Source organism: Mirounga angustirostris, unplaced genomic scaffold (assembly GCF_029215605.1).
Source record: "Mirounga angustirostris isolate CCGP_5_RB_7025 unplaced genomic scaffold, mMirAng1.0.hap1 SCAF_8, whole genome shotgun sequence".
Classification (NCBI taxonomy): Eukaryota; Metazoa; Chordata; class Mammalia; order Carnivora; family Phocidae; genus Mirounga; species Mirounga angustirostris.
Window position 1 is genome coordinate 27,261,799 of NW_026991716.1, and position 24,117 is coordinate 27,285,915.

General features: G+C 35.0%; 1 protein-coding gene across 7 annotated transcripts in view; it reads left to right on the forward strand.

The window, feature by feature from the left end:
• EXOC2 (exocyst complex component 2) overlaps positions 1-24,117 on the forward strand; it is a 285,590-nt gene that overhangs the window by 97,901 nt on the left and 163,572 nt on the right. For all 7 annotated transcript variants that reach the window (XM_064597288.1, XM_064597282.1, XM_064597284.1 and 4 more), the window contains 5 exons: positions 4,947-5,027; positions 13,028-13,173; positions 13,308-13,389; positions 14,281-14,383; positions 19,665-19,783. In XM_064597288.1, coding sequence (XP_064453358.1) covers positions 4,947-5,027; positions 13,028-13,173; positions 13,308-13,389; positions 14,281-14,383; positions 19,665-19,783 — 531 coding nt within the window. The remainder of the gene's footprint in view (positions 1-4,946; positions 5,028-13,027; positions 13,174-13,307; positions 13,390-14,280; positions 14,384-19,664; positions 19,784-24,117) is intronic.

A 24,117-nucleotide genomic window follows, 5' to 3' on the forward strand; every position in this document is an offset into this window, starting at 1 on the left:
TCCTTTACCCTGATTTCAATTTAACCTGAAGTTAACTACCTTTTTATTTTACCTTTTCTTTTTCATTTTATTATTATGTTTTTAGATTTATTTTTGTCTTTTGCATTTAACTTTATAGCATTTTTACCATAGTTAATTAAAATTTACCATATATTCATATAAATTTAATTGGCTTTCATTTTTATTGCAAGTCATTTTGTATTTCATCTTTTCTATATTTGAATTTTTTGTTTTATGCTAGAGCTTTTTAGTTCTTGCATGTCTGGAAATGTCTCTTGCTTTCATACATGAACAACCTCTTGGCTATAAGAGAATTGTTTTCTGAATTGATCCCAGTGTCTTTTAGTGTTAGAGAGAAATCCTGAGCCAATGTAATTCTTTATGACTCATAAAGGAATTGATTGTTTTTCTCTCTCCCTAAATGCTTAAAAGATACATTTGTTTTGACTTGAATTAAAAAACCAAAAAAAACAAAAAAACACACCTTTTCAGGATATATTAGAATGTAGGTCTTATCTTTATTCATTTTTCCCAATGCTTGATAAGCTTTTAGAATCTGTAGACTCGTATCTTCAGTTTTTAACACTTCCTTTGTTATGACAGATATCATTTATGGTTTGTTTCTGAATAACCTTGTATAAAAATATTATTCCTTTATTTCTGCTCTCCTGTATGGTACCCAGCACTTTTTCTGTTTTTCAGTACACTGCTAAGTTGCCCAGTAGTCATATGCCTCAACTAGTTTCCTTCTCTTTCCTGCTATTCTGGGTGTTGGGAAATGTGGTCTCTAAATGGTGATAAAGGGAAAGGAGTTGTTAGAGGTAAGAAAAATGGGGGAGCACAGAGTTAGAGTCCTGAAGATAGTTATGAAAAAATTAGATGTTTCTTGTCAGAACTAGGCTCAATAGAGATGACAGAGTATAAATAAACACCTTTCTCTGCTCTTTGATATCATTTGTGTTCTCTTTGATTGAGTGGACGGTTTCATATGCATCCAAGGGTGTTTTTCCATCCCTCCCGGTCAGGTAGACAGTATGGCTTTTATGTATCTTTAAATTTTTATGCTGTTGTCAGTTTGCTTTTTCCCTGTGTATATCCATAAATATTTTAATTAGAACTTGACAGGTATGTCTGGTATAACTTATCTGCCAGTGTTAATCTCAGTGTGTTTATTGTAGTTTTTACTTTACTATATCCTGCAAAAATATTCCCAGCAACTTGTGTTACTTTTCCATGGCAGTCACGCTGCCATTCTCTTCATTCCTTGAAGTCTTGAGCCATAGTTTCTTACCAACTCTTTTCACATGAGTTCTCGCAGGCCATGGTGATGTTTGTGGAGCTTTTCATATCATTAAAGGCCTTCTTCAGTTCCTCAGTGCCTTCTGATCATCACCTTTGTTTTGGTGACCATTTCCCTGAATGCTCCTTGAGCTTGTCACCTGTCTAATCTCTTGGTTTTTTACTGGCAAGTCCAGCATTATCACTTGCTTCTTTTAAGAACAATTATGGACCAAAACTGTATGAATTACTTTTATTTATGTTATATTTAAGAATAGCTGAGCAAAGAGGCCAAAGCAGAGTAAATAACACAGGTTACACAATTGACCTTTCCTCTCATGTTACTTTTATTGTTGCTACTTGAGGCAGCATAAGCCATAACCGATTTTTTGGCACATTCTGTTGTGTCTATTGTTATATGAAGGTTATAGGCAGTAATGGTTATCAACGATCCAATTCTCTAAGTGAGAATCCTTTATACCTTTTAGCCGTCTGTGTAATAGTTGTAATTATTTTATTATTTTTTTCCAGTATAACTGAGGAAAGGATTCATAGATTACCTAACCTATTTAAATGTAATTTATAAAATTTTGTCACTTTCATAAAAATTTGGTAGAGTAAGAAGTAGGAGCTAAATGTTTGAAAAGCTCTCTACAAATTTAAATTTTTAAGACACTTCATTCTAACTCATCTTAGTCTTCTGTTTTAGTAAGTATTATCCTCAGAGGTTGGCATGTGGGCCAAATTAGGTATGGCCCCTCTTTGTACAGGCCAGGAGCTAATGATGGCTGTATTTTTCAAGGTTTCTTTGGAAAAAAAAAAGGAAGTAGAATATGTGATAGAGGCCCTATGTGGCCCACAAAGCCTAAAATATTTACTATGTGGTTCTTTTTAGAAACAGTTTGCTAGTCTCTGACCTAGTTTGAATAGTCCTGTCTCATAGGCCAGTAGTAATATATAGTGGTTAGAGTATGTGGATCACAGTGTACCTGACATAAATCTTTATAGACACTGCCTATACACACATGTCATTTCTTAGTGCCTCATTTAATAATGGCATTGTATAAATGCGTAGACAAATACTTAGAATTTTTTAATTGAAATCTGCAAATTTGATGTCCACATTTAATTAGAGTTAAAACAATTTCAGTGAATCAATAGGCTGTCTTTCTATAACTCTGATTTTTCTTTGAATAGAACTTTTATATACATACTTTTTTGTTTCCCAAATACAGTTTTATGGTGTTCAACTGCTTCACATATTTAAGTTTTAATAGATTAGAAACAATAACAAACCTGTGATAACGTACCAAGTTGCTTATTGAGTTATACTATTTAAAAATGTTTTTAGAGAAAATAAAAGGTCAAGGGAACCAGACATTGGGTTATTTGGTTTAATTTTCTGGAAAATAGGATTGCCTTTATCAGATCCCAGTGCCTCTTGGTCCTCATGCTTGGCTGACAGCTTGACAGTGGCTCTGCTGTGGTGGAGATGGGCGGCAGGAAGCTGCTTTGTCAGCAAAAAAGGGCTGTAAACTGAGCTGAGGGGAGCCAGGCTTACCTCGTTTTGACCTGCTGATCAGTGATGGGTTTTGTCAGCAACAGAAATGTGACTGCATGATATCCTTTAATGGTTTTGACTTAGAAAGCAACATTTGAAGCAGGGCTACTATAAGATGCAATGTCATATTGCCATGGAAGAACCTTATGCAATGCCCCCTTAATAAAATAGAATGTGTGCCACATGTTCTTTTGCAACAAGATTGTCAGAAAATTACACCAGCATTTAAATGAATAGTGTGAGCAGTGTTTTCAGTTTAGCTTTTTTCTATTTGGGAATTTTTATCTCATATCTTTAAAGATAGGGAAGTTATTTTCCATTTAACTTAAGTTCAGGTTAAGTTTAGGTTTTGATTTTATGTCACTATCACCACATAATCCAAATTTGAAACATTAAATAAAGAATTTTCTTTTCACTCGTGAATCAACCAAGACGAGAATATACTGGCTGATTTTTTTTCCCCAAATGGATTTCTTTTTCTTTCTTTGAATGTGTTTCTCTGATAGAGAAGCAGTCTGTTTATAAATTTCAAACAAAATTTGAAATTACTCTAAAAAAAGGTATTAAAAAAGGGCAGGACCAAAATTAGAAAGTAATTAAAAGAAGCAGAAAAGTAGATGTTATTATGCATTGAGAATATTTTTATAGTGCATTTGAGCACTGAATTTTACCCAGAATTTTCTAATCAGTGAGTCAAAGGAAACAAATAAAACTGTGATTGATTAAAGCAAAACATTTCTTTTTTTCTTGCCTAAGCAGACCACATCCCCCTCTGTACCCCCCTCCCCCCCCCCCGGAATAAATCTACCACTCATGACTGATGGGTTGATGCAGAACCTGTAAAATCCTTTTAAGAAGAGTTTGACATTCTCTTTGAATGTTGGAGAATAGCTACTATCAGAGTGATGTTAATTTCATTGTACAGGCTGTGAAGCCCATGGAGTTACATATCTTATATTTGAAATTTTGCTGAAGGAAGTTATGTAGAAGAATAAAATCCTGGGTATTTAGCAGTTATTATTTTGGAGAGAGGTCTCATTTATTTGCAACTGAATGCAGTTCCCAACTAACATAATAAGTCTATTATTTTCATTCTATAGATGTGAGGTTAAGTTGCTTGCCTATGCAATACAGGCAATATGGGGTGAAGTTTTTTGTTCTGGGATTAGACAGCATGAGTTCAAATTTGGGGTTTGGCTTTGTGACATTGATCAACGTATTTAATTTCCCTGAGCAATGGATTTCTCCTCTGTGAAATAGAAATAATATTAGAACATACATCATTGACTTCTTTCCAGATGAGCAATATGCATTAGAAATTTATCCCCATTGTGATTAATTTATGATCATGGCTCAATTAATGTTTGTTTTGCTAGTTTTATTATTTATGTCAGAATTTTGAATTTGAAATTATATTCGGTCATTTCATTTTGAAAATTTTCTTAGTGCTTCACCTAGGTAAGCCTGATTTGCTCCATTTAAAACCTACCCTACAGTAGGTAGAACAATTTTTAAATGTAAATTTTTAAGTGATTTTTTAATAATGTTTATCAGAACCATGCAGACATACCAATAATAGCAAAAATACTCCTATATAATTTGTATATTCACAAATTGATATATTGGTAGATGTTACCAGATAGTTCTTGAGAAATTCCAGGGAAATAATAATAGAAATGAAGAAAACATGAATAATATGTATTTTGCCACGTTATATCTAAGGCTGAAATGAAATACTTTGAGGTTGGTATACTTCAAATACTAGTATTTCTATTTTGCAGATGGTGAAACAGAAATAAAAATGACTTTCCTATATATTAGTTACTTAAGTCTCACTTTTCTTTTTTAATTTAACTGTTTTTATCACTCAACCTTGATGATCAGATAATTGAGTATATATATTACTGTACTATTTTAATAGTATTAAACTATGAGTAACGTAGACTGGTGTCTGCTGGTTACTTTGCAGAGTTTTTGCATGTTTGTGCTTCTTTCCAGCAGTGAAAATAATATGACCATTTTTTAAAGTTGTTTAAAAATGTCATTTTGATGTAATGTCTTCCCACCCCCTGAAATAGCCCACACTTTAACTAGATGTTTTTTCTAGCTATCCATCAAAAACTAGAAGCGGATGGAACGGAAAAAGTAGAAGGATCCATGACGCAAAAACTGGAGAATGTTCTGAACAGTAAGTTTTGTCCTACTACCCAAAACTATTTATGGACTTTATAACAAGCTTTAATATAGTTCTTGGACCTGGCTTCACAGAACAGGCGGTGAGTTGCATTTTAATATTTATTTCTGAATAGTAATGATTTAATAAATATAAAGGAATAAAAACATGGAAAATGAACGTTCTGTTTTGTTTGCATTTTATTTATAAGAAATCATAATTTGAAAATAAACCAGTATGCTTCCAAGAAGTGAAACTTGCTACCATAAAAGAGACCAGTATATAAATAACATTATCAAAGAGAGATAAGTGCTGTAACAATAGCCAGGATTGCCATTGACCAGAACCCTGAAACACATCTTCATATATCTAACTGTGCTACAGCAAATAATATCAGCTCCTAGAATGACAAACACTTACATGTCATTGATTTATCTATACCATCACTTTTTCCAAAGTGAATTTAAGGCAGCTTCATATTTAAGAGTGTTTCTAACTCTGAGACATTTTGTAAAAGTTGTATGCCAAAATAACCTGATATATATACAAAGTTTTGGGTCCCAACCACTTGCCTTATATCTTTTCTTCCCCCCCTGACATTCTAGTCCCCAGCTACTGATCCTAATGATCTGGAAGAAACTCATCAGATGAATCAATTCCTATTATAATATTAGCAGCTTAAAAGTACATTATCCTCTTTCACTCATATAGTAAACATTTGAGGGAGCAATAGTGCCCAGGGGAATCTCCTTTGTTTTTTAAATATAAGTATAGCAAATGATTTCCCCATGAAATAGGGTTAAGAATAGCTAAAACATTTAAGAACCCTTACATCAGATCTTTAGTGATTCCGTGAATGCAGGATTGTGATAGTGAGTTAGTTTTGGACTTTTAGCTTAATTTATTCCTGTGATAACTTTCTGAACATTTTTTTGATAAATGTCTGTTTTTAAACCCCTGGGATCCCTGATAAAATATTTTCTGGAAAGAAGCTTTAATTTGCTGTAGGCTTTCCTTGGTAGAATTTGAGTACTTTGATTGCATCCTAAATTTATGAGTTTAGCAGCACTTTAAATATTTCCCTCTGGTGGTTGTGGTGGTGGGTGGTTCTTGTTATTTTGCCTTGAGATTTTGCCTTGTTTTTGTCTGAGAACCAAGTCACCTGCTTAGTTGAAATTAATATATTCTGAATTCAACTCAAACATTTACAAAAGCTATTACTGTATTAATATAGTCAGACATTTTAAGGTCTTAGAAAGGTATTTCTACTCAGGGATGCTATTTTCACTGGAGAACTTGTCATCAAACCATGATATCTGTAAAAAAAAATGATATTATTTCGGTAACTTTAAAAAAGTGATTTATAAGGACAAGCTGATATTGTAATTATATTGTTGTATCCATGAAAGAAAATAGATACTTATTAGGTTTGGAAAAAATTAAGATCTGTTTCATGTGGTAGGTTTAGCACAGTGTGTTAACATAATTTTTTTCTTTTAAGTAGTAGTTTAGGAAATCCTCCTTTGGGACTTGTGATATAAAATTTGTAAGGGAAATTATTTTACTTCTATTCCTTTATAACCACAAACTTTATCTAGAAATGTGTCATATTAACTTCATTGAAGTTTACTCTTCTTCGATAAAGTTGGGCTTAACTAGTCATTTCTTTATGAGACTCTCCTTCAGGGCTTTCTGGTGTAAAAATTTTTCTTAAAATATATTCCTTTTTATAACACTTTCTTTTTTCTGGAAACATTTTTAATGAACTTGATGTTGATGTTTGCTATCTTAGGATAAGGTTTTGCTAATTCAGGTCAACATGACAAACATTAATATTTAAGACTGGTTGTGTAAAAGTACCATGTTTGGTTCAGTGTGAGATACAAAGATGGAAGACATATGGCCCCTGCCCTGTACACATGTTCTTTGTCCCAGTGGGTCTATCATAGTTTGGAAGCTGGAGAATCAGAAAAAAAAAAAAAAAATTATAGAGGGGCACCTGGTGGCTCAGTTGGTTAAGTGTCAGACTCTTGGTTTCAGCTCAGGTCATGATCTCAGGATCTTGAGATTGAGCCCCACGTCAAGCTCTGTGCTGAGCATGGAGCCTGCTTAAGATTCTCTCTCTTCTTCTCCTTCTGCCCCTCCCCCTCCAGCTCATGCACATGCTGTCTCTCAAAAATAATTATAGAAGTACTATGGAAAATTTAATTTCTTTTCTTTTGGAAAAGAAGGAAAGAATAGATGAGTATGAATGTAGTTTAGTTTGCTTAGGTTATTATTAATGCTTTAATCTTATGTATAATTATATACCAATTTGTGTTTTTCCTGAGTTATTTAAAATGAAAGTTTTCAAAATTCAAAAGGGCAACCTCTTTCACCTTAAGTTTCTAAAGGGTAATGTTGACTATAAGAAACTTAGTCCATTTTATTCAGAATATATCAATATTGATTCCTTTCATTGAAATTTTTTTTATTTTCCTTGACATGTGTTTTTTATATTTGCCTTTGAACCTAATAATTCCTTCTTGATTTCAAGCCAGAGATGAAGGGATGACTATTAATTTATATCAAATTCACATATCCAACTCTATGTCCTTACCTATTCCAAGAGTATAGAGTACTGCTGTCTAATAGAACTTTTGCAGTTACAGTTATTGAGCACTTAAAATGTAGCTATATATTGCTGAGGAATTACTTTTTTAATTTTTATTTAATTTTTTTTTAAAGATTTTTATTTATTTATTAGAGAGAGTACAAGTAGGCAGAGAGGCAGGCAGAGGGAGAGGGAGAAGCAGGCTCCCTACTGAGCAGGGAGCCCAATGCGGGACTCGATCCCAGGACCCTGGGATCATGACCTGAGCCGAAGGCAGCCGCTTAACCGACTGAGCCACCCAGGCACCCCAATTATTATTTAATTTTAATAAATTTAACTTTAAATTGAAATAGCCCTATGTGGCTAGTAGCTACATATTAGTGCAGGTATAAACAATATTATATAAGTATTTATAGTAGCAGCTGTGGTGGTTAATAGTTAAAACTTTTACAGTGCTCACTAAGGCTCAGGTATTGCTTTAAACATTCTCTATGTATTTAGTTCTCTATGAGGCTTGTGCTGTTATATCTTTTTTTTTTTTTTTTAAAGTAGACTCCATACCCAGCGCAGAGCCTAATGGGGGTCCTGAACTCACGAGCCTGAGATCAAGACCCGAGCTGAAATCAATAGGCAGACACTTAACCGACTGAGCCACCCAGGCACCCCTGTTATTTCCATTTTATTGACGAAAAACTGAAGCCCAGGAAGATTAAATGAGTTATCTAAAGTCATATAAGCAGTAAGTGGCAGAGCTGGGATTTATATCTAGATATCTGGCTTCTAATCTGTACTTTAAACTACCAACAGAGCTTGCTGTGCATGGTTTTGAGAGGTATGAATTTCAGTCACCACAGTTTGGTTAAATACACCTGTCCTCCAGCAACATGGTTCAGATTCCCATTATCACAGTATATTTGTCATAATTGCATAAAGTACAAAAGTGCTTGCTAGTTGTTCAGTCCACAGATCACTCCATAAATAAGAGATGTGAGAGATGATCAGTGAGCAGTTACCTCTTTTTCTTCAGAATCTGTGACTGGTCACCATACATATATTCATGCACAGACAACAAAGCATATAGTTGTGTGGACTCCTTGTCCCCCAGACATAAACTCATATGGCTTTTTATAGAAATGAATAATCAAAGAGGGGATTGACCCACAAAGATGAAAGTGCGTTAAAAAAAAAAGTGGTAACAGTGTAAGTGAAATTCAAATCTACCATGACTGGAGGAGTTACAGAAGAAGCAGCTGACAGTAGGGATGTAGGCACTGCCGCTGTTCAAGAGACTTGAGCTGTGCAGCCAGAGGAACTGGATAAAGGTGAATTTATCAGTGGAAATGAGGAAAGTATGAAGAAAAGGATGAAAACATCCTAGGGGAATTGATGCTTAAAGGAGTGCTCAGAGACAATCAATGACATTCAGAGTACAAAGGATAAATTTAGAAAGGAGTAAGGTAATTTATCAAAGTATAGAAAAGATGCTTGATACGTATTATCAATTTTATGACGAATAAAAGCAAGCAGTCTTGATAATTTTTTACAAAGAAATAGAACACTAGTATTTTCAATGTTTCTAATGTTTTAAATCATCGTAGAGTACTAAGTAAATATTGGTTTTACTTTTTTTCATTTTCTTATTCATTTATGACCAACAGTAAGCACGTTTTTAATGTTGCAACAAAAATTTTTAAAAGTCACAGAACAATCATAATTTTCCCATTAATTATTAAGATTGTTTATGTGGTTTCATCTTGCATAGCCATTTATGCGGTTCTGGACACTGTGCCAAAAGGGGCTTATACTGTACTGCACCACCTAAGTAGAAAGAATACTGGATACTGATTCAGAGGCTTATTTTTAGTCCTTGCTCTGTAAGTGTTTTTTGAGCACGTTAGTTCCATCCCAGGGATATGAAGATAGTACTTACGAATTATTCCTAAGAGTTTATAGTCTAATGGAGAAGATGGATAAGCAGTTGATTAAATTATGGTATGATAATTGTCTGCTCATGGTAATCCTGGGGTACATCTGGAGTCTGCACAAGTTGTACCTCATTGAAAAGTGGAGTGAGAGAATCTCAGGAGAGGGTCATGTGAGCCTTCAAAGATGAGTAGTAAGTATCCAGGCAAGCAGAGGTTGGCATGTGGGCAGCCAAGTGGATACAGGTGCCCCAGACAGGCAAGCCACATGAGGAGGAAGTCCCTGTCTTCAGGGAGGAGACCTCCTGCAGTCCAGGAACCAGGATCCAGTATGGTAATGTGCAGATGTCAGATGTGGGACTGCAAGGTAGATAGGGGTCTGCTCAGGATAAGCTTTCTATGTAGTGTAGTAGAATTTGTCTTTATCCTGAAGACTGTTGGTAAGCCATTGAAGGATTTTAAATAAAGAAGTGACATTATGAGCTTTTTAAAGAATATTCTGCCATCCGCATAGAGAATTGATTAGGAGAGAGCTAGATTAGAGACAAGAAGAGGCATCAGAAAGAAGTGCACAGTTGTCATGTAAGAATGAAGTGTGGAGGACTTGTAACCAACACAGAGATGATGAAGGTAGAGCAAATGGCAAGATGAGAGATGTTAAGGAGATGAGAAAGGCTACCAGTTTGCTGTGGGAAGGAGGAAGAAAAGTAGTAGTCAGTGATGACTTTCAGATTTCTGGCCTCAACTAGAGCAAGAAGGAACAGGTTTGGGGCATAAGGAGAAGAGTAAAGAGGTAAATATTCAGTTCGACTTATAACTTGTTGGGTTTGAGATTCCTGAGGGTTGTACCCATAAATATCTTTCTACCTCTTACTATATCCTGTGTGTCACATTGAGCAGGTTGAATAACCTCTCTCTGTTTCAGTTGCTTGCACTATAAAATGGGGATAAGAATAGTGCCTGTTTTAGGGACATAAACAAGTTTAAGTGAATTAAGAATTAATACATATTTTTAGAATAATTCAGAAGAATTTAGAAGACTTACTAAGTTTTTAGAATAGCACCTAGCATAGAGTAAGCACTCCATATTGTATGTATGTGTAGTATGTCTTTATGCTAACCACCAAAGCTCCCCAAAACTCTTTTTAGGTTATAAGGGATCCATAGAGGCTAAAATGTTTTTTCTTCTTCCACGGCATCTTCATTCTTTCTCCTATCTTACACTGAGGAAAATTTTTACAGCTCTTGTTGACCTGACTATGATAGTGGCAGCCCAGTGCCTGTAATATAGCGGCCTTGCTCTTGGTGCTTGCGGTGCATCTGTAACTGAGACTGTGATAGTCACAGTCCAGTGAGCTGGTGTTGTGACATCCCTCGGAGGAGAAACAACCAACTTTCAGGCCTAGAGTTGCCCAAGGCTGGATTGGTTCTGCAACCTGTAAGACCTAAGTCATGTTTTTCACTATCACGTCGCTCCGTTCGATTTGTTCTGTGAGTGCACACTGGTTGTTCCAACCCCTGCCAGCTGCCTTAAAACCGGGTGTTCTCAATGTGAGAAGGTGGAGTGAAGATGTGGATGGATGGGTACACAGGGGAAATTGTTCCTGGGAGACATGGCAGATGTCTGACTGATGGTTTATCTGCAGTGTCACTTTGTGTGTGAACAACACCACTGAGTTTAGTGGTTTTGTTTTTCTTATTAGTTAGCCCTAGAGAATAAAGACATAAAATGCATTTTATGAGCTGTTGATGATTTTTATCTGCTTAGTTTCACTGCTTTCATTTATTTTATTACTGATATAATTATCCAGTTATCAAAGAGTTATAAACTCCCAAAATTTTATTGTGAATGTGGCAAAATTCGTAACACAATAACAGTTCATGGATAGAAATTATTTATAAATTAAAATTATGATTTCATAGCATATTTCTCTATGTGCATATTTAAAAATTCTCCATATATACATTTCTGTATAAATAAGTTATAATTTTATAGTTTATAATTTCTTCCTATAAATTTTTCTCTATAAAATGTTTATTTTATTTAATGATAAGTGAATTTTCTACTCATACTTGTTTTCATACTTTCTAGAGGAGTTAAAATTATTAGTTGGTATTTCTTTCTTACCTTAAAATACAGTGAGCAAAGTCTAATTTTGAACACTTATACTTTTGACCCAAATTCTTTCATTGTGCAAAAAAAAAGTACTTGTGAATTTAACATCCACAGGCCACATATAAGTAATCAACCTTTTAGAAATATTTAGTGGCATTTATGTATCTTTTCATTTATGAAGCCTCAAATCATGAAGTTTATATTTTTAAATGATAAACAAATACTTAATTTTCTTTGCAGAAAAATGTTTTAACCCTAATCAGATTTCAGATACTTCATTTAGCTACCATTATGTAGTTTGGTGGGAAGAAGGGAATATATTTTTTCTCATCTTACAGAAATTTAGTATTCTGCATTTGAAAGCATGTGGTGAAAACAGCTATCTTGACAAAGTTTTTCTATTAGGTCTTTAAAATTTCAAGAAAATTTAAACATTATTTAGATAAAACAATTACGTTACAAAGACAACTTTTAACACGATCAGGCCACCCACAGTGTAGACTAGAGAATATGGCATGCAAGCCACCCAGTGAGACTGAGGTAACTTTTTCATCTTTGCTTAAAGTATAGTCAGTAGACCAGATAATGTAGAAACTTTTTATGAGCATCGATCAAACAGCCAAAAACAGTTATCCTTTTTCTCCCCTTTTCTTGTGGCTAATTAAAAATATTTCACAAGTTGAAAAAGTTAAACTGTCTGTTCACAGTAAATTTTGCTTTAAAGCAATTCTTTCATTATAGTGATTTGTATAGTTTGAAGTCTTTTAGGTTAAAAAATATATATATGTATATAAAAAATATCCTGTTTGTATATAAATTGAATTAGCTGATTTAAGAAGTATTCATTAATGGTATGTTAAAATTTGTCATTTAAGTTGCTTATGTAATTATTTGTGCCTGCTGCATAAACAGATAACTTTACCAAGAAATAGAATTAGTTCTGAAATATTTCTTTTGAACAACTTTTTTGAAAGGTAAATATTTTTCTTGTTTTATTACCATATAGTACAGATATTAAATCCAGAGAATTTAACTCGTGTAGTTGTGTGTGCCTGTGTGTATATGTGTGTTTTAACCTATTATCTGAACTAATGAAATAATCTAAGGACCCATAATTGCTATAAAATTTAGAAGAGTAGCTAAAATAAATGTAGGTTCAATTAGTGATTTTATTTGGTCCTGGTAGATATGGTTATTTTTAATCGGATACTATTTTTAACATATGAAAAGACTTAGTGGGCAAGGCGGAAATGTATTTTAGCAAACCATAAAAGATCTCCAAAATAGCTAACTTTTAAAAAAGTCTGTTGAGTTTTAATGTAAAGCTATAATAGCAGCCTATCATTTTGTTTTATTTAAGTTTCTTTTGGTCTTTTTAAAATAGGAGCAAGTACTACTGCGGACACATTATTTCAAGAAGTATTGGGTCGAAAAGACAAGGCAGATTCCACTAGAAATGCACTCAATGTGCTTCAGCGATTTAAGTTTCTCTTCAACCTTCCTCTAAATATTGAAAGGAATATTCAAAAGGTAGAGTACATATTTATGTACCCATGGTTACGATGTCATAAATTTTAAAGAGTTACTGAGATTTTTTTTTATCTTAACCAAATGTGTTCATGATACTTTACTGACAGTCTCCAAAATGTTTCTTTATTTTAAAGGGTGATTATGATGTGGTTATTAATGATTATGAAAAGGCCAAGTCACTCTTTGGGAAAACGGAGGTGCAAGTTTTCAAAAAATGTAAGATTTGTTTATTACTTTTAGATCTACTACTTCTTTTTACAGGAAGAATGTAGAATGTATTCTGCAAAGAAATCATGTGCATTTTAGTTTTTGTTTATATGGTGCTCTTTTAAAAATGTAAAACAATTATGTATGGGGATTAACATAAGAATTAAAAAATTAAAAAAAAAAGCAAAACAAAAGTAGACAAACAATAAACAATTGGAAATCAAAAAAAAAAATGTAAAACAATTACTTCAAAAATAACACGGCTTTTCTTACCAAGATGTAGCGAAAATGAAAAACCATGGCTAGATAGGTTTAGGATAGGTTAGTCTTGGACATTCTTTGCCCTTTGTTAACCATGATGCCATTAAAAAAATCTTTTTTACTGGAAAGAATCAATTATGGATATTTTCTATAAATTTGGCTATAGATGGAAACCTGCATTTTAATCTTCTCTCTTCAGAAAAGCCATTTTTAGTGAATTCTAACCTTATTTTAAAGTAAACTAAACAACTTTTGAAATTATCTTGAGTGCAGGAGTTATAGAAAATAAGAAAAGCCTAAAATGTCCTGTGGTAATGCCTTATCAACTAGGAGAAATATCACAGGGCTCTAATAAATTCCTAAATGAAATCCATAAGGACTCAGTAAACTTAATTTTTTTGTTGTAGTAAATTTACATGCAATGAAATGCACAGACCTTACATATGTCAGTGAGTTTGACAAATGCACACACCCATGTAACCCACACCCTGGACAGAATGTTTTCGTCACTCCAGAAAGTTCCCTTGTGCCTCTTCTTAGTCAGCCCCTGTCCCCCAAGGCAGTCACTGTTCTGCTTTCCATAATTTGATTTTAAGTTTCCATTCTGTAAATCTTTTATGTTCTTTCCTTTTTAAATAGATTATGCTGAAGTAGAAACACGGATTGAAGCTTTAAGAGAATTACTTCTGGCTAAATTGCTTGAGACACCATCGACTTTACATGACCAAAAACGTTATATAAGGTAAACCTTCTGCAAGAATTTTGATAAATCACATGTATCTGTATAGTACCAGATACATCATCTAACCCTTAAAACTAATTTGGGGGAAATTAGGAGATTGATGAAATGGTGAGAAGGAAGACAAATAGCAAAAATTTACGGGTATCTACTATAGGACACCGAAGTTCTTTTGTATACTAATAAATTTGGGAGTACTCAGGGCAAGAAAATTCTGCTTATTTGGGGAAAGGGAAAGTAACTTCGTTGCTTGGTCATTTCTTCCTCCTGCTCAATAATGGCTTACCTAACCTAGCAGGACAGTGTGGGTGTTGCATTCTGTGGGCACCCACAGGCCACAAGCTGGCAGGGGCTCCCTGTATGGTTTAGAGTACAACACTGTCATTCTGGGTGGGAAATTCTTCAGGCCACAAAAGTGGACCAAAGCTCAATGGTGGAGAAAATTTTGAAAGGTTTTGGTATTGAAAAGAAAAAATAAAAAATAAATTTAAAAAATTGCAATAATGTAAAAAGTGATGGATACCACAGGGTATGAAGAGAAGGCCTTAGAAGGAAGCAGTATAGCATAATGGAAACTAGGAAACTAGCTGTTCCCTTTGAGTGATTTGCATTCTCTTTTCAGTTTCTTCATCTGTGAAATGGTATGATAACACGATCTGCATCTCGGGGTAGTTGCAAACATAATCAAGAATACATTTAAGGATTTAATATAGCTCCTGGCATATAAGTAGTCAATAAATTACATATATATGATGTTTATACCAGGATTTGGAGACAAAGCATATAAGTTACAAGCTTTTTGTATCTATGATTTAAAAATAAAAGTATTAACATTATTTTCTGCTGGCATGTTTTGAATGTGGCTTTTATTCTCAGAATAAGCTGTTATTTTCCAAACTTAATGCCCTCTCTAATTAGTGAATTTTATTGAATATTCAGTACTTATAAAATAATAGACTGTATATATTTATGCATTTAGCTGTCATCACCATATGACCATTGAAAATAATTTCCAGGTGTGAAAAGAGGGTCTAGCCTGAAAGCTGCAGTGCTTGCCGTGGGGGGGGGACAATGATCCACACTCAGACCTGTGTTCTTGTGACTTAGGAGAGCAGTAGCAGCATGAGCCATTGTCATTGTCAGCACATTTGTGTCACTGAAGAGGAAAGGGACAAGAGGCTTTAGAACAGGAATAGAGAGCACTAACATTGATTGCTGCCACTACTGGGAGTCTGTAGTACAGTCGGGCATCATCTTAGATGCGCTGTGTATTCCACTTCTGATCTTCACAGCTGCCTTGAAGGGGCGTATGTCCGATTCCTGTGACATGGGTGAGGAAACTGAACCTCAGACTTCATTCTTGCTCAGTGCACATAGCTGGAAATAGGACTCATGTTTGTCTGCTCTCAAAGCCTATCTTTGCTTTTCTGTAAGCTGTCTCCATAGGAAAGAATGTATTTGGGGGATTTTTCTGACTTAGAGTCGTGGAAATTTAAAGCTAGAAATAACCTACATGTTAGTTATCCATCTGCTTTTTCTTTTCTTTCTTTCTTTCTTTCTTTTTTTTTCAAACATACAAAGAAACAGAGTTCCAGGGAGGTTAATCCTCTTGTCCAGGGATACACAGCTGGTTAGTGTCTTATTGTCTGTGTTCCACTGTGGTACTTAATTGTGCTTTGTATTTATTTACCTGTTTATATTTATGCTGCTAAATTTACCAGTAGTAATAGGCTGATCCTTATTGAATGTATGATTTCTTTATTTAGTGAATTACCATTTATGTAGATAACAAATGTGTAGTTCTTATGACTAGTTAAAATGTTAAAAAAGATTTTTTGAATGACCTATTTAGGTGCCTTTTTCCTGTCATTTTAAGGGAAAAGAACAAGAATGTCAACAAGAATACAAGTAGTTTACTTATTTTGTAATCATTATTTTATTTTTGATGCTTTGAGAAGACACTGAGCAATTAATTTTATTATCCTTTTTAAATTAATTTTTGGTTATTAATAAGAAAAACAACATCACAACCAGGTCAAATATCTGTTGGACTTTGGAATCTATGACAGTAGGTACTATGAGCATCAAGTAGGGATGGAGCCCGCCTTACCATAAGCAAAGTGTATCTTTATTGGTTCTCTTCCATAATTGAAGTTATGCATTGTGTGATTGAAAATCAAATGACTACTGTATTGTTTCACTTTGGTTTACTGTCTTGTCTAATTTAAAAACTTTTGATTATTTTCATTCTTCTTATTGTAGCTTTAGTGAGAGGTGAAGTTATGTTATATGCTTCTTTCCATATGAGTGTGATCCTATCCCTAGTAATTGTTAAAAATCATATCAGAATATGGCTTAAGAGTATAATGCTTAAATTTTAAAATATTGAGCATGTGCTCATCATAGCCATAATTAGCATTTCTTACATTGCCCCTCTAAAAAAGCTGTCAAATTTCTTTGATACATAGTTTTAGAAGAAATAGTAACATGTACCATATTTTAAACAAAAATCTTTGAAATGAAACTGCAGTTGACTGTTGAACAGTGTGGGGGTTGGGGCACCAACCATCTGCCCAGTCACAAATCCACATATAACTCTATTCCCCTGAAACTTAACTACTAATAGCCTAATGCTGACTGGAAGGCTTACCAATAATGTAAATAGCCGATTAACACATTTTGTATGTTGTATGTGTTATATACTCTATTCTTACAATAAAATAAGCCAGAGAAAAGAAAATGTTATTAAGAGAATCATAAAGAAGAGAAAATATATTTACAGTACAGTACTATAAAAAATCTACATATAAGTGGACTGGCACAGTTCAAACCCATGTTGTTCAAGGGTCAATTGTACTTTGTTAAACTACATACTAAAAGAAAAGAAATTTATTGGATTAAGTCATTTAACCAAGGAAAAGCCTACCCACAGGTTGTACTTTTGAACTGCAACACTGTAGAATTTCTAAGAGAACACATCTATCGTTCTTTATAAAACTCTTTTAATGTAATACCCATTAATAAGATGATATAAGGGATTATTGTTAAATTTTACAAGGACCTAGTCACCATACTAAAGAAATGTATGATTTTAAAAGTCATTAAGAGAGTTTATTGATTTCTCTTGCTATATTGAGTTCTTGTAATGGACCATTTGTATTCCTATTCAGTAGTTTAAAAATTAAAAGGAAGCAGCTTTCCTAACAGTATTCCTATACTTTACTACTAACACTAAATCTGAGGATGTTATATGAGTGAAAGTGTTAGGAGAAAGTATTGTAGAAGTATTTGGAGGCAATATAAACCTCTCTAAGGAGAATGCTAAGACAAATTATCCCCAACAAGAAAGAATAAAATCACGTTTTTGCAAACAAATGACACAATGTACCATTTGTCATATTTATATTCCAGATGAAAAAAGCCTTGTGTGAGAGGAGGAATCATATTGGGTTGCAATATTTATGCCAGGCTAAATGTATTTTGTTAGACCGTAGTTTTATTCTTGGGGTGCTGTTAATTGATTTGTCCCTTTCTCAACACAGATACAGCCTATTTGCAGCCTATAAATAGACAGGGAGGGGTAAAAGGTCCAGCTCTTGGGCCGACTTTGAGGCATCTTTGTACAGTGTGAACCCCCACTGTTTAAGGGGCCCTTTTGCAGGATGATCAAATGCCCAGCTCTGCTTAGAGCCCAGGCTGTCTGCATTAGCTTGTAAAGGTAAGGGTGGATAGTTCCTAAATGTGATGTCAGATGTCTCAACAGTTTATTGATTGCTAACTCACTACAAAATGTTTCTCCTCTAATTAGCGGCTAATTGAGATGTCTGTGAGTAAGGAAATACCTAGTACTGGAGGAACGTGGGAGAGAAGCATCTGGTGTATCCCTCAGTGATTAGAATTTGGCTAGAGGTCACAGCTTGTGGCTATTAATTAAAATTTATCATTGAACAAAAATCTTTAACCCCAAGACAACAGATAGCTTATGGTTTAAAAATAATGTCAAGACAATAAATTCAACTTTTGGAGTTGATTTAATTGGATTTAACTTACTGCAGTAGTCCCTCCTTATCTGTGGGTTCATTTGCGTGGTTTCAGTTACCTATGGTGAACTGCGGTCCAGAAGCAGATGATCCCCCTTCTGAAGTACAGTCAGAAGGTCGGTAGTAGCTTAGTGCTACATATCAGTGCCTCCATCATTCCCCTCACTTCTCGTCACTAGGTATTTTATCATCTCACATCCTCACAAGAATGGTGAGTACAGTACAGTAAGATATTTTGAGAGGGAAGACCACATTCACATCACATAACTTTTACTACCATATATTATGTTATAATTGTTCTGTTTTTATTAGTTATTGTTGTTAATCTCTTATGTGCCAAATTAAAAATTAAACTTTATCATAGGTATGTATGTATGTATAGGAAAAAACAGTATATGTAGGGTACAGTACTATCTGTGGTTTCAGGCATCCACTGAAGATCTTGGATCATATTCCCTGTGGATAAGGGGGGACTACTGTATGTTTATATATTTTGTGATGGCTGAGGGCCAAATCTTGAATAATATTTGTCAAAAATTTTTCAACTGAAATATATTTCAATTTTCAATCCGGGTTTGAATATTTTATATACAAAGAAGACTTTGAATATTTCAACAACTATTTAAAAAACTAAGAAAAATGCCTGTCTATACTGTATTTTCTAGAGAAATGTTTTCTTACTCATGAAAATAGAGTTCAGATGTTAGAGGTGCTTATTGTCACCAAATCTCTTTATGTAATAAAATAGCCTGATTAGGTTGCATAGAAAAATAATGTCACACTGCCATCTAGTGGCCATTTTTCAGACCAGAAAGGAATTAAAAAACAATTGAAATCAAAAAAATATTCACTAGGTGTCCTCTGCTGGCTTCCACTTGTGTTTTCTGTAATGACTGAGAACTAAGTATGGAAATACTCTGTGAACTAAATGTAGATACAAAGATAAATCCACACTAAGTATTTAGGATCACTGCAAGTTGTCTTTGTCTTCTTGGTTGTCTTTTTATAAAGTCCTTGTTTTTTAAAAATACAGTTTTATTGTTAATCGCATAAAAAGAAATTTGAATATATTTTATTTAGAATTAAGTATTGAAGACTGATGTTGACAAGTGCTTTACTAATTGATAAAATTTTAGGTTTTCTTAAAAAAAAGGTAATGACTTAAGAGTATGCTAGCTTTCCTTTTGTCCTTACTCATGGCTCTACAGAAGCCTACTTTGTCATTCTTGGCCTTGCTTTTTCAGGTACCTGTCTGACCTTCACGCGCTGGGTGATCCTGCTTGGCAGTGTATTGGCGCCCAACACAGGTGGATCCTTCAGCTCATGCACAGCTGCAAAGAGGGATATGTACAAGATTTGAAAGGCAAGGCTGCTTCTCTTCTAGTCATTATGCTATTTTTTATTGTCGATTTAATGCACTTTGGAAATGCTTAATAATTAAGGGGATGATTAATTAATTTTCTTGTATCTGTACTTGTTTGTTATTTATTTTGTTTTTGTTTTTGCCACTGGTCAGCATTATACCTGAGTGAATAACAGGTTAAGGGAGAAAACTCTCTTGATACCTGTATTTTTATGGTTGACAGCCAGTATTGACGAAGGTTTGATTTAAGGAATAGTTAAATTTTTATGGGAAGTAACATGATGTGGTAGAAATATTAGTCTTTAATACATGGTAGTAGTCCACTCACTATTCATCAAATATATGTTGAGCCCCACCATGTGCCAGGTACAGATGGACAGTGGTGAATAAAACAGACATGGTCCCTGCCCTTATGGTGTTAAACACTTACCTAACTACATACAAAGTTGTTGACAAGTGAAATAAAGAAAAATCACAATATTTTGAGGGAGGAGAACTGAGGAGAATGCTTTAGATGGTCCATTTGGGAAGGTGTCTCAGAGAAGGCTCCATGTTCTCTAAGAGCTAGAAGAATGAGAAGTAGCCTGCTGGGACAATTTTAGTCTGAAAAAAGAAACAACCTTTGCAAAGGCTGTAAAGTAAGTTTAAAGGAAGAAGTCACAGCTGCATTCACATGCAGGTTTATCAACATTTATTTGTAAAATTCTATCATCCCACAGATACTGAATGTATTCAGTGCCTGCTATGTGCTGGCCACTATTGGGTGCTAAGGATTCAGTGGTCAGTATGGCAGATGGGCCTGGCTCACACGAGACATAAAATAGCGGGGGGTAGGGGTGGGGAGGAGATGGACAAGAAAAGTAGAGTGGACTAGTAGAATACAGTGTTACTTTCTAAGCCTGGGAAGTTCCTCCTGCTGTGGTAGCACTTAGGAACAGCATCTGATTCAGAGTTTTGAGGTCACAGAAGTGACATTCCAAGATCTGAAGGATATCTGTATTGGTTGAAATAGAGGAGGGGAAAAGGAAAGAGATAAAGACCATTCCAGGAAGAGAAAACAGAATGTGCACAGGGCTTCAAGCAAGAGATGGCTACTGAATTCTCTGTGGCTGGAGTTCAGTACACAAAGTGGCGAGAGTGGAGGCTAGAGTTAGGTGGTGCCAGGTCTTGCATGGACTTTGTTAGTCCCTTCAAGGGCTTTGGACTTGATCCAGAGGACATTGGGCTGACCATTAAGGGTCTGAAGCAGGGGAAAGACCCACTGAGACTTATTTTTTAATCCATGTAGTGAATGGATGAGTGGGAACAAGACTGGAACGGTAAAGCTGGTTAGGAGGCTGCTATGGTGATTCAGCATCTCATCTCCCATGGACATGGTGGATGTGGAGAAAGAGACAGATTCAAGAGCTGTTCAGAAATTGGAGTTGACAGGACTTGGTGATTGAAGGAGGAAGAAGGGGTCAAGGGTGATTCCCAGATACCTGACCTCAGCAACTAGTTAGGATGATGGCACCATTGAGTTAGGGAGCATAACTTTTTTGTTTTGTTTTGTTTGGACAGACTGATTTGACATTGTCTGACATGCAAGGGAAGATACCCAATAGGTAGTTTGGATTTAAAGAGCAAGAGCAACATATAGACTACTTGAAATTGGAAAAGTACCGTGAAATTTCATATATCCTAAGGGCGCCTGGGTGGCTCAGTTGGTTTTAGCGACCTCCTTCGGCTCAGGTCATGATCTCAGGGTCCTGGGATCAAGCCCCACATCAGGCTCCCTGCTCAGCGGGAAGCCTGCTTCTCCCTTTCCCACTCCCCCTGCTTGTGTTCACTCTCTCGCTCTCTCTCTCTCTCTCTCTCAAATAAATAAATAAAATCTTAAAAAAAAAAAAAGAAATTTCATATATCTTAGTGTCACATCGATACCTGAAATATAACCAATACTCCATTGCCAAAGGTCTGAATCTTTCTTGAAGATAAATGGATACCTGATGGGTTCCTTCCCTGCCATCTTGATGTTATGTATTGCTATATGTATCCATCCAGAACTGTTTAAAATGAGTATGTCTGGAAAAAAAATGATGAAAGCTTATGTGTAACTGGAGCCCTATCTTTTTAATTCACTGACAATGCTTGTTGAAGAACTTGCTCATCACTTATGAAATAATGAAAAGAATGTACATTTGTTAGTGATGAACTTAAAGTTATTTTCATAAGTTGGTCTTTTTGATTAGGAAAGAAAAACAGTTTACAGCTCTTTGAATTTACTCCACAGATTTCATAAACAGTACAATGTAAATTTCCTGAATATATTAGTTACATATTCATAGGTTATATTTTAATTTTTCTTCCAACATTCAGAAGAACATGCTTTCTTTTATCATCAGCAAATACTATCATAAACAGCATAGATAATCCTAACATAGAGAGCCTTTTAATTGGAAAATTGGTGTGTTCTTTGAGCTCATATCAGAATGAGTTTTTATGATTTTATTTTGGAGAATTCCAAATAAATATGATAAGATAACCTCCCATGTGCCTAACCTAGTTTCGACAGTTATCCGTTCATAGCTCATCTTTTTCTTTTTTAATTTTTTTTATTCTTATGTTAATCCCCATACATTACATCATTAGTTTTAGATGTAGTGTTCCATGATTCATTGTTTGTGCATAACACCCAATGCTCCATGCAGAATGTGCCCTCCTCAATACCCATCACCAGGCTAACCCATCCTCCCACCCTCTCCCCTCTAGAACCCTCAGTTTGTTTTTCAGAGTCCATAGTCTCTCATGGTTAGTCTACCCCTCCGATTTCCCCCCCTTCATTCTTCCCCTCCTGCTATCTTCTTCTTCTTTTTTTTTTTTCCTTAACATATATTACATTATTTGTTTCAGAGGTACAGATCTGAGATTCAACAGTCTTGCACAATTCACAGTGCTTACCAGAGCACATACCCTTCCCAGTGTCTATCACCCAGTCACCCCATCCCTCCCACCCCACCCCCCACTCCAGCAACCCTCAGTTTGTTTCCTGCGATTAAGAATTCCTCATATCAGTGAGGTCATATGATACATGTCTTTCTCTGTTTGACTTATTTCACTCAACATAATACCCTCCAGTTCCATCCACGTCGTTGCAAATGGCAAGATCTCATTCCTTTTGATGGCTGCATAATATTCCATTGTATATATATACCACATCTTCTTTATCCATTCATCTGTCGATGGACATCTTGGCTCTTTCCACAGTTTGGCTATTATGGACATTGCTGCTGTAAACATCGGGGTGCATGTACCCTTTCGGATCCCTACTTTTGTATCTTTGGGGTAAATACCCAGTAGTAGTTCATAGCTCATCTTATTTTATCTGTACCCTTACCTGCTTCTTACCTTCCCTCACCCTGAATTACTTTTGAAGCAGGTCACATTATTTCATTCATAATTATTTCAGTATGTAATTTGCAGAGATAAACATGCTTTTTAAAGACTGTAACCAAAATACCATCATCATTACCTAAAAGTTATTAATAATTTCTTAATATCAAATAGTTTTCAAAATTCAGGGACTGTTTATCATATCCAAGAATCTTTCTAAGTACATTGATAACCATGGCTTTTTAACTTATACTCAGTGCAAAGACAAATGACATGAAATGTGGCACGAGTATAGACTGAACTGAATGTGTGTTTCCGAGAATGGAAAAATTATACACTAGTAAAATATGGCCCAATGTGGCCAGTTCACACTTACTCTTCTGGTTATTTTCTTTAATGCATGTATATAGGTTATCGGACACATGTTAGCTCTTTAATATACACTTGCTACATTTACACAGGTAACATAATCATGTATAGGTATGTGTATGTGTATGTATTTATGTAGTATAATTGTCTTAATTAGAAGTTTGCTGAGTATAAGCCAGTTGTTCATGATGGACTCTTAGTTGATATTTGAGTGTCTATATATAAGTGTAAAGTAATATGGGGTAGGGCTCCTAAATATTATTTGGATTTTTTATTGGATATCTTCTTATAGTTATGTCATTTTAGAAATGGAAAAAAACCTGGGATATTGTCTAGTTCAATTGATGACTTTAGATCTATTGTGCATGTGAAGAAGGTACCTCAGAGAGTGATAACCAGCTTCCTCTTGACCTAAATAGGGGCAGAAGTAGTGAGTGGCAGGGGCGCCTGGGTGGCTCAGCTGTTAGCGTCTGCCTTCGGCTCGGGTCGTGATCCCAGGGTCCTGGGATCGAGCCCCACATCGGGCTCCTTGCTCAGCAGGGAGGCCTGCTTCTCCCTATCCCGCTCCCCCCACATCCCTCTCTCGCTGTCTC